At 38.4% G+C, this 12,223-nt stretch overlaps 1 protein-coding gene across 2 annotated transcripts in view; it reads right to left on the bottom strand.

Moving 5' to 3' along the window:
• The window catches only part of grin2cb (glutamate receptor, ionotropic, N-methyl D-aspartate 2Cb), a 56,362-nt gene that overhangs the window by 19,273 nt on the left and 24,866 nt on the right, over positions 1-12,223 (bottom strand). For both annotated transcript variants that reach the window (XM_049464998.1, XM_007259363.4), the window contains 3 exons: positions 11,154-11,749; positions 9,045-9,159; positions 46-257 (listed from right to left, as the gene is read on the bottom strand). In XM_049464998.1, the coding sequence (XP_049320955.1) occupies positions 46-257; positions 9,045-9,159; positions 11,154-11,749 (923 nt within the window). The remainder of the gene's footprint in view (positions 1-45; positions 258-9,044; positions 9,160-11,153; positions 11,750-12,223) is intronic.

Below are 12,223 nucleotides of genomic sequence, written 5' to 3' on the forward strand. Positions count from 1 at the left end.
TGTGAACATATCTTATATGATCACAGTAAGAAAGAAAGGTCTTACGCCTCGGTCTTGTTGGCTTGCCGCCGGCAGGGCACTGTGTTTCTCACACACGTGCCAGTGGCAGGGTCCACGCTCTCCACAATGACAAACGGACGCTCCTCCAGCGTGGCTACTGTCAGATGTCGGTTATCAGACACAAGCTCCAGAAAACTGCTGTAACGAGGCCACACCGGATAGCGCATGTGTAGAATCCCACTCTCGAAGTTGCCCACCTGGAGAAACACAGTGAGAAACAGGGGATTCAGTCTAAAGCTTTAAACCCCTAAGGATGCCACTTTAAAACAGAGACAAGAGGGCGACACACAGAAAGCTGAAAAGCTGCAGGTGAATGGCAGCAGTAATAAAGAAAAGACATCCCGTAATTCAATCGAGCGTTTACTCCCCACAGGTAGCGAGCGTCAGTTTCAGCCTGAACAAATCATTTGCTATTCAATAGGATACAATCCAGTAGTGGCATTCTGTCAGGTCTGGCATGATGCATAACTCGCGATAAAATATTCCAAAGATTTCTTTTTTTTTCTGTCCCTGAAGCTGTGATAGCGTCTCTTCACTGAAATAAATATTAGACTGCTGGTTTCTGACACAGAAAGATTAAGAAAAAAGACATTTTCGTTCAGATGTGTTAAAAATGACACATTTTTTTTTTACTAGGAATGTGTAAAACTGATAGTAGGTCACTATCAGAATACTGTGCCTTTTGGCGTCTCATAATGTTCAAAGAATGACAGATCATTTTTATGATGCTTCAGTCTACACAGAACTTATATTTTTCCAGCTTCATGTTTTATTTTACTATTTGTCCTGTAATGCATGTGTCCAATTGGATAATTGTAGTGTAAACTGTCATTTGAAGAAAGCATGGTTGACCTAGAGTTGCAAAACTTTATAAATTGTTTATGGTGACCTTGTTCTGTTTTAAAGATACATGTTGATTTCCTCAAAATATTTCAATCTTCTTGCTATTTTACCACAACAGAGTGGACAGCTTAAACTTTACCTCAGCTAAGTATGGAGACAATATGAAAAATATTATTGGAAAGGTCAGTAATAAATGAGTGAGTGTGTAAAATGGCTACAGGAGCCTAATTTCCAAAGTTTCCTGCCCTACACACTAATCCCCAGATGTGAAGCTCACACAGGTTGCCAGATTTACACACAGTGTCTCTACTATGCTAGTGGTGGTGGTAAATTACATACGGTTAGTGAACCTTACTGAATCTTGGTGATTACCTGTTTGGCAGAAAAATAACTGTGGCTGCAGCACACTGTTTGTGGTCTGTTGTCTATACCTGGCAACCCTGAGTGTGGAAATGGGACTGGGGGAATAGTGGTGGGCAGATTTGGAGGCTAAATACCACACAGATTACTCTGACATATTGCACAGTTCTAATAAGAAAATACTGTCTGAAACTCTAACTCTAACAAGAGCTATCAGTGCTTTAACTCATCATGGTTGCTTAGAATCTGAAGATACATCCGGACCATGTTATGAGTTACTAGGGAACACATAATCCTTAATTGTCCTTAATCATTAAAATAATATTTAAAATGGCTGAACATGCAATTAGTGTCTTCGGTTAGTAAAGGTGAGATAGCTTAATGAATACAGTTATTTTTTGTCAAATCATTTAAAAGAACATCTTCAGAACTGTAAGGAATTGTTAAAAAAACAAGGTTTGTTAATCAACGACTGAAAATCATTATTTGAATTTAGTTAATTAAAACTGTATTGAAATTTCATAAAGACACGTTATATTAATACTGACCCAAATGCAGAGTGTTTTAAGAACTCTAATTAATCATAAACATGATACATATATACTACAACATCTTCTAACATAAATCAGTTGGCAGTGTTCCTTTTTTATAAGTACAAGGTAACACTGGAGTATTACTTTAAGATGGTGCGGCGCTAATGAGAAAGGCCTTGTACACCTCGAGAATATTTACAGAGCTTAGAGCTGAGAAAGAGAGAGAAAAAATACACTATTATCCAGAGAGTAAAACAACCAATCCAGGCCTGCTTTACAGTTCATCGAGAGCCAGCTACACCACACACACACACACACACACACACACACACGTTCCAAGGATTCTCATGTCACACCCAGGGCTCTAGATCCACTGAGACCCTTAGAGCCAGCACTCCATGTATAAGTCATTTAATATGCTCATGTAAGTCTGAATATAATAAAAATTACTGTGCTTAGTTAATGAATTGCTGTATGTGCTTCCCATTTCTTTCCTCAAGTACTATCCACAGCTGGCTGCTTCCTAAAAAGAAAACTTTACGCTGCACACGCTGTTCACTAAATTAATAGATAGCAACATCTGGACTGTGCTGAGCTTGAAGCGTTTTGGTGCCAAACAATTTCTAATTCTTACCAGCTATGTCCAAGTATTTGGGGTAAATAGAATTTTGCTTTTTCTTTCCTAATCCAGACAATGCTTAGTGCAATAGGGCTGATCAATATATCGTCAATATTGACATATTCCAAGCCATTTTATACAAGATATAAACAAATAAATAAGTATACTGTAATACTGTAGTTGCTATTTGGGTTACCATCTAAATGTGATTTATTTCCATTTCCATTTGTACATGAGTGGTTTGTGTGTCTGTGTGTGTTTGGACTGTTTTCTGGAGAGATGACACTCAAGAGAAAGGGTGGAGGGGTATCTCAAAGTACAATAATATCACAATACTGTGATTCTGCGATACTCAATATGTGACAAGACAATTCTCTTCATAAATACTTCATAACATCTGTGTTATAAAGATAAATACTTTTATAAATACATTAAATAAGCAAATACCAGTTATAATGGATTTTTTAGCTGTACAGAATTTCACAACCGGTATTCTTCACTGCAGGTCTGCCTATTCATTTAATTCGCCTAGAGTAACCAAACATTAACTTTAGTAAGTTAAATTATTAACACTATTCACTAGTCATTAACACTATTCATCTTTCAGCCAAATATGCAACCAACCAGCTGTGTTGAATACAGAGGTTATTCAGATAGCAGATCAGTCTCTGTCATTGTAATCCATATTTGTTTATGGTATTAGCCGTGAGGACAAAGCAAGCATGATAAGCCTCAACAATAGGGATTTATTCAAGTATCATTCATAAACATCAGCAGAGCAAACAGATCCAATCTTCTGGCTTTCAGGTGTGGGTAATGAGACAGGCCTGCAGCATGATTGCATTGGCTGTGTCATCTGAACCGTTCATAATTACCATCAGGTGGACGGACATCCTGAGTGTCAGGCACCAGAGGGTTCGAGTTACATACAAATACTTGAACGAGGCGGACAGATGTGGTTCAAATTGGTAAGTATTTTGGCTGTTATTCACAAGATGACTCCTGAGGTATGATGTGGCATTGAGGTAGTGCAATGTTTTATTTATGCCATTTCGAGAGAGCAGTTTATGATGGAGTGTGAATCAGGTATTTTTGGTGAGAATGCTAGTGAAAGTCATCTAACAGAATAACACAATAATGCTCTGAATAATAACTCTACCCCTGACATGAATAGATGCAGTTCACATTTTGGGAGAAATGACTTTTTGTTTGCTGTTTCTTCAGAGAGGTTTAGTGCTGCTGCCAGGTGCAGAAACAATTTCAGTGGTCATCACTCAGAAGAACAGAGACTATACGCTATACTCAAATTTTTGTTCTGTCTCTGCGAACAAAACATAGGCACATCAGTTACAATTCACGTAACATGTTAGTCCTTGGTGTATGCAGGGGTGGATTTGGAAGTTCTGGGGCCCCAAGCAATGCTTTTTTCCTGGGCCCTGATTAAATGGATTCTTTTGTATAGCAAAATGCAATATTGACTCTGACAACCTAGCTGTCTCAGGTACCTCATCCTCGTCAGACATTTCATTTCTTGATGCTTCGAAAAAATTGGTGAGCTTTGTCAAGCTTTCTGTGCTGGACTTCCTTTTCTTAATTTTCTTTTTTTTTTGGGCAACGTTGGAATAAGACCGTTTCATGGTTGTGCCAAAGCTATCTTAGTCGACCTCGCCTAGCTTAACTTAAAGAAATTAGGTGTTTCTTTTTTTTTTTTTTCAACCTTTTGGCCAGCAGGGGGCCCCCTGATTTCTGGGGCCCCAAGCAATTGAGTGGTTTGCGTGGTGGTAAAATCCGCCCCTGGGTTTATGGTGTTTTGGAATATACCACGAAGAAGAAAGGCAGCAAAAGGTTGTTTTTTTTTGGAGTGATGCCATAAAGAACTTATTTAAGTTTTATTGCTTGTGAGCCAATAACATCTCTTAAAAATTATACATATATGACTAAAACTGTACTCCAGGTAATTCACAACATTTGCACAAAGATATTTTGTAAGTCTACATGTTTGACAATTATGACTATAGCTCTGGTCTGCTCGGTACTTGAAGAAGTTTGGAGAAAACAGTGTCACTACAGGGCTTTACATAAATATTATTCAGACTATGCACATTTATGGCTTTCTTGCAGGCATTGTCTATTGTGCTTCACAAAAGTTACATAGTGCATAGTGTTAGTAGTGTATGGAAATATAGAGATCCTCTACTCTCAATTAGAATTTAGTGGAGCGTCACAAACTTATAATAACAATTTCAGTGGTCATTAGTCATAAGTGGTCATTAGTGGCCTACAAAGCCAAAGAAAGGCCAGCTCCTTCCTACTTGATGGCAATGGTCAAAGCCAGATCTGTACCAAGAGCTCTTAGAGCTTCCAGTACAGCTCGGCTCAAACCACCGTCCCTCAAAACCAACAGAAAACAAACATCCAGACTCTTCTCTGTGTTGAAGGACCAAAGTGTCACTCGCGGTCTTCAAACGCTAATTGAAGACTCATCTTTTTAAAGAGTACTTAAACTAAGCTAAAAATAATCCTGCTAGGGTTCTAAACATTATCAAGCTTTGTGTATCTCTTGATCCTAGTCTACAAACGAGCTATGGACACAACAAAGCACTGTTGTAAGTCGTGCTGGATAAGGGCGTCTGCTAAATGCCTTAAACGTAAATGTAAATGTACATTTCTCTGAAAAACACAGGCTATTTTTATTTGTATACATTTTTTTATTCTATCAAAACAACCAAAGCATAGACAACTTGTCAATTCAAGTAACATGTTGGTCAGCAGCTAAGGTCTTGGTATTTACCTTTAAAATAAATCTGGCAACAATGGTTCTTTGGTACAGTTCCTTAAAGAACCACTTTTGGGGACAAATTCAGCCTGAAAATGGTCATCATTCTGAAGTTTTGAAGATACTCCAAGGTAAAAATGCTGCATAATGCTGCTTTAAAGTGCACTAGTGACTTCTTAACATGCAAACATGTCAGATATTGTATGACAGGTGAGAAGATTATAATCAAAAGTAAGAAAACACAGCTATTTAACACAGTTTTGTTTCAGGGGTCACCCCTGGGTTAACATGGCAGTCTTGTATGTGACGCCAAGGTTCAGTAGCCTACTATTTAAAATTTGACCCAAAACTGTACATTCAAGTCAAGAACTATTTTTTGATTTTTACTCTTAACCAATATTTAAATACATATATTTGTTTTCAAATTTGTCACAATGTATGGCAAAAATATTATTTCATTTATTCTATAATATTCTGTTTGATTATACTGACTACTGATTTTTAACCGATTTATATAACTACTTCTAACCATTTTTGAGGCACAAGCATCAGAATGAATCAGAATGTGTAACTCTTATTTTGAGCCTCAGGCACTATAGGGTGGCCAGTGTTTTCTCAGATCTGTCAGGTTGCCCTCTGTACGTACTCCCTAGACAGAACAGAGAAGAGCGGAGTCTAAAACATGAGCATGCTTGTGCTTTAAAATAGTGCAGAGGTGATTCATTCCACTCAGATGAGCAGGACCCCAGCAGCAGCAGCAGCAGCAGCAAGGTAGCACTGAGAGTGTCAATGGGAAACTAAAGGAGGCTCCAGCAGGAGGGTGAACTGATAAAGATAAGCTGTTATGTCACACAGGGGACCAGAGAGGTGTTGGCGAGAGATATGACTTTTTCCAGCGATAATCTAACACCGATTATCTATAAAGCATTTACAGCCCGGGTTCTGATGGTCTGTGGGTGACAGTGCGCTCATTTTCATTATTTTGGCCCCTCAAGGAGGAAGTGGCTGACCACGTACCTCAGATTGTTCTCTATTTATATACACATCTGCTTCCACAGTCAGGTGGAGTTAGCACATTGCCAACCACTCTCCACATGTCTCCATCAGAGGAAGAACACAGCCCTGAGGGTCTGACTAAGTGAGGACAGAGAAAAAAGCAGGAATTACAACTAGTTGTAATTGCCCGATGTGCTGGTGTTAGAGAAGTATGTGAAGAATACCTATACTGGTCTTCTCTCCCTTTGACCAGCATCTGTGTTTGCTTTATTTCCACCCTTGAAATAATATCCCCTGAAAAGCACTGAATGTGCAACATAAGTACTGTTAAAAATATGCTGGCTGTTAAATTAATAGCCCATAAAACAGAGAGCTGACTGTGAGTTTCAATAATTCTATGCCGACAATTGGATTTGTGCATATAAAACTGAAAGGACATGTAGAGGTTATAAGATGTCTGATGACAGAAGTTCTGCAGTTTATGAACCAGAAAGTAATTATTGATTATGTAAGAAATTGTCAGGCCCTGTAGAGTCACTGAAACTATGCAGCGATGTTTCGAACAGTAAAAAGACTGATTTGTTTTTTTGCACATTAAGCACTGTTTAATATCCAAATATTGATGAGAAATTAATATCCTAAACTGAATTAGTTTAAGCTTCTTGAATATTGTTTATTGTAAAATTTCACATATAGATTAAATAATAAAGATTTGATTTATCATGCAGCCTCACTGAGCACATTATTGGTTTACATTAAATAGAACATATATAATCTCCTTTTTTCCCTGTTTGACATTCAGTGATGTTATGTAAAATACTCTAAATACTCTAAGTCTTTTAGCCTCTAAAACTATATAACTGCTATTACATCCTAAAGATTATTGTTTAGTTATTGCAGGAAAGACATGCCAACTGGAAACTGCAATTCTGTGCAGTTCTGTGGAGTGGTCAAAGCAGTTGCAGCCTTGACCTATTTGGCATTCCCAAGCGAAATACTGCCCATACTTTCATATTATATCAGCACAGATATTGATGTAGCTGAGAGCATCGACCTGAATACAATGATTCATTTTTAAAATGTTTAATTCTATTAATTATTCATTCTATTAATTATTTGTCTTTCTGAAAATAAAACTGAATAATCCCCTACTCTCTTAGATTCCTTTTCAATTCATTCACACATACAACTCATACATTCCAGCTAATTTGTAGACACTATACTGACTATGATGATGGGGATTGTTTTAGTTACTGTGAGTAGACTAGCCAATCTGTGTAATAATGTGTACACATCATAATTTGATGGAGAATTTTCAGTAACAATAAGAAGAACAGCCCATCCCAAAACTGTACTTTTCATTATTGTTTTAGGAAAACCAAAAACCACACCTGAAACCCCCCTGACAAGGGCTCCAGCCCATCACAGAGTATTAAACACACCCATAACTCACAAGACAGAGATAGAGAACAAGTACTTAACCCACAACCCCAAGCCCCACACTAACTGTTGTTCCAGTGTGCTGCCCAGCTGGTGATAAAATGCCTTAATTTCAAATGTGACATAATCAGGACATCAAGTTCATATGCTACATTCTTATCTGATATTGTAGCACATTTCTCACCATCCACCACCATCATGTAGCTTCATTCATTTTGCTCTTCTCGTTGTCTTGTTTTTTTGGATTGTTGTCCAGTTTAATCTCTAAATTACTCCAAGTATACGCTTGGGCAGAATGTTTGCAGTGTGGGTTCATAGCATTGTCTCCCAGTAAAAGACCCAAAATGTTTCAGGTTCACCAGGAGTTCTCCAGAGACTGTCAAATACCCACTCCAGTCTCACCTGCACTCTTGTACTGTGTATTATCAGAACATGTGCTGTTGGGGAGTGCAGGGTGGGGGGTAGACAGCAGGTGATGACCAGCAGACCTCTGATGTCATGTTGTCATTGTGTAGTCAGCTACAAGATCACAACATGCCTACATAATGAAGTCCAGACCTAAGCTGTTTTCCTCTTGTGTGGGCGCCTTCAAGACATTAATTATGTGTACATTATTACTGTGTCAATTTTTTTTTCTCCCTCAAAAGCCACTGCATGCTCTGACTTTTCAGGTCTTAAAGAGACATAAGCTGTTGTAAATACAAAATGAAAAACTATTTAGGAAGCATTTTTACACCTAAAAGTGTCATGTTTTTGAATTGGTATTCACCATACCATTGGGAACCATTGGTATGGTTAGTTTTGTTTTTTTCACAGTTTAATGAACAGAGCCTACATCCTGCATAATTCCCTGTAATTCACATTGATTTACTTGAGGAATTTTGTCAGTTTGGAGAGTTGTTTTTCTAGACATTGTGCTGAAATATACCCCTCTCTAAGAATAGGTGTGTATGTGTGCAAGCGCGTCATGCAGCAAAAAATCTACAGCTACAGTAGATACAGAAATCGTCAGTGTAAGGTATTGGGGTCATATTGCTGTGTGTCGTGTGTGCATCCTAATGTCAGAACACTGCTTTTTCTTCTGCTACAAAAAGGCTTACAGTAGCCTGCCTCAGCTTTCTGTAACTGGTCTTAAAGTCGAATTCATCTAGAAAAATTCCTCCTGCTTTCACACTGCAAACAAACACGACCATGGCTCAATTGATCCAGACCACCTCTTTTTTTTGTTCGGACCAAATTCTGGTCTTTTGGTCCAGATCACAGTTCGCAAAACCTTTCACACCTGCTATTTTGGTTTGGATCAAACTGAAAAGTCAGTCTGTTTGCATAGCCATTGGCAGATTTCCACTTAAAGAATGCACCTATGATACAGTATATCTACGTCATAGATAGCTATTTGTTTAAAAGAAAGCTTTACCTTGTCCCAGTTTCTCTCTCGATCCAAAGCGATGATCACCATGGAGGGATTTGTGAGATAGCCGTCATCATTGAAAGAGAGGTCTCTGTGATCCCATGTTACATTCAGCATATGCCTATAAAACATCCAGACAGGCAGCAAAAAGCTCTGTTAAAACCTTTTTTCCAGGCAAACAAAGCTCTTCAGAAGAATGCATGCGCATCTCTATGATTTATGTCTTATCCTCCAACCTGCAGGTTGTTAGTGCCTGCGCAAACAGCCGGACCCATAAAGAATTATACAGCGACCCGTGTTTTATGGCATACATTAGGAGTGAACACATAACCACACTGAATAAGAATGAAGCCTGAGGCAATGTAAAGTTTTACCAAGGTACATTATAACATAAAATATTACACTCATAAACATACGTTTCTTTACCTGAGGCATGGATTAAAGGGCATTGTGGTGTGAAAAAAAAACCTTCAAAACTTTTAACATTGGGCAATAGCTGCAGACCACCATATAAGGACTTGGAAATAATGTGTTTTCCAGCTGATACTGATTTATTTAAGCTTTTCATGAGTGGTGAAACCCATCATACCATACACTTTGCTAATGTTACGTCACTTCACTCAAAATGACTTAATAATAGTACTAAACATGCTTTACGCAGAAAAAAAGGCCCAAAAGCTAATATAGTCTCAGAGTCAGGGAATATTACAGAGAGGAAGTCAGTCATATGTGTCTCTGAAATGCTTGATTACAGAAAGCCTAGGGAAGCAACTGGAACAGTCTTTAATGAGGCCGACTGCTCCCAGGTGAAAAGCCGATTTAACCAGGAAATCTGAAAAATCTCCAAATCTCATTATAAAGGGGAAAGACTGCCCAAAAAAAAAGCACAAGAGCTTTGAGAGTCTTAGTGTTTTCTCCTCGTGGGCTAAAAAAAGGAAAATCCTTTCTGGATGCGCTAACATCAGATAGAAAAAAAGACATGTATGACTATAATGTCTTTTTCACTACATTCACTTGAACTGCTTTGTTTTGCTGCCAAAAGGTGGATCCATAACATTATTTAATAACGTATAAGAATTAATTAAGGGGAAATTGTGATTTAGGCCAAAGGAGGCTTACATTTATGACTTCGGAAAACATTTTTTAATAAGTTTTACTGTATTTATGTTTATTTGCATCTGTTCAAATCATATTTGGTGCTCTTTTCAGGTAAAAACACTCATATTGCTGAGATAAATGAATTAGTGTAATTTGCTCTGGTGCCTAAAACCTTTGCACGGTACTGTATATTTCAGGTAGGACACTGTGCCAGCTCTGTTGTACTATAAATGTGCCTGTATGGGGAAAAATTTAACCATTTTAACATTTACTGCAAGGTATTCTGACATGGAGGCACATCAACCAATAGAAATGAGGCTGGGCAGCACAGGCAGATGAAAGCACATACAAATCCAAGATGGAGGTTGGTATGATGTATTTCACGGTTCTGTTTGATGCCAGATTGGCAGAATATAACAATTCGCTTCGTTCTAAAGCAGCTGGACACAGTATGTCTTTATACAATTTCTTTTTAGTGGTCCAGTTATTTTTTTTTCAAATGGCCCAAACATCTTGTTTCTTCCCTCCTCCTCCAATCATTGCCACATTCTGCATGCATGATGCATTCTTGCACTGTCTAGTGTTTAGGCCCCCTTAATGCCTCAATGCTTCTGGATTTCTTTTTATTTCTTTAGCATATATATGTCGTATATGTCGTGTATCTTTAAAAGTAGAGTAACCAGACTAAAAGAAAAAAAAAGATCACTATTAATTGATCATACCGCAAACTGCATTTGTGGAGAATACTCGATGGGGGTCTGGCAAGTGAAACCAATTTTAGCCACACACTATTTAGAGTGTGTCTACCTTTACAAATGTGATTTATTTAGTATGTTTTTGGCTGCACTGTTATGATAGAATGAGTGCGGTGTTTTTTTATGATTTTAAGTATAAATATCTGATTGATATATGAGATTTTTAACACAGATAAAGACACAAAAGAATCGACTTGTGGGCAAAAATTGGTAGGTCATTTATTTTACTGTATAAAATGTCCAGTAAAGGTTATAATCTTACCTAAATAGTGAATCATTGGCATACGTCTTTGATGAACTGTTGCAGGTATTGTGCCCCTCAGGAACAAATCCTTTGTGCTTATGAAAACTGTACACTCCTTTCACTACCACCGCCACACCTTCCCGGACCCTCTGACGCAGAGTTTTTCTCCAGTGGTCGGAGATAATGCTGATGACTCCAATAGGGAAGCTGTCAGGAGGAATGGCCTCGGGGTTCCCGACTGCCAGGCTGGGGATAACCCAAACATAGCCGGGCCCCAAGAGCCCGACATCAGACGCCATCCTGAACAGATACTCAGCCTCGTCGTGTGAGCAGTACACAAGAAACACCTGAGCATCCACCTGCTGCAGCAGTCTGCGTGATCGGATGTCATTGGCTCCCACTGACATCTCAAAGCTTAGTACGTCCTGCAGCTCCCACAGGAAGTAGCTGGTGTCTGTGAACGAGCGGATGTAGTCCACAAAGTCCTCGTAGCCAGGATGCAGGCTGGTGATCACCACAAAGCTGCTCCAGTTGTATTCCTCCAAAACTTTAAACATGACATTGATCTGCTGCTCGATGGAAGCTCCCATCTGGAGGAAGTTTGAACCATCAGCCTGTGAGTAACATGTAGAGAAAGGAATATAATTAGATGATGTTATACTATGTACATGATTAAGTAATGGATACACAATGTGCTTTAGGCTTGTATGTATACAGCTCTAAAAACTGGTTGTTACACCAAATATTGATTTCCTCTGAAATAACCCTGGTTTTTAATCACAGTTTTCATGCATCTTGGCATGTTCTCCTCCACCAGTCTTACACACTGCTTTTGGGTAACTTTATGCCACTCCTGGTGCAAAAATCATCCATCTTCCTCTTGATTATATTCCAGAGGTTTTCAATTAGGTAAAATCAAAGATACTCATAATTTTTAAGTGGTTTCTTATTTTTTTTCCAGAGCTGTATATACATATGTATAGTAATACAAGTTTGGATATCATGGTTCTGTGGCATAACTATTGTTATGCTCCATGCTCCCATCAACTTATGTGACTGTATGTGATCTGGGAGTATAGGAATAAACA

Source organism: Astyanax mexicanus, chromosome 15, assembly GCF_023375975.1.
Source record: "Astyanax mexicanus isolate ESR-SI-001 chromosome 15, AstMex3_surface, whole genome shotgun sequence".
Classification (NCBI taxonomy): domain Eukaryota; kingdom Metazoa; phylum Chordata; class Actinopteri; order Characiformes; family Acestrorhamphidae; genus Astyanax; species Astyanax mexicanus.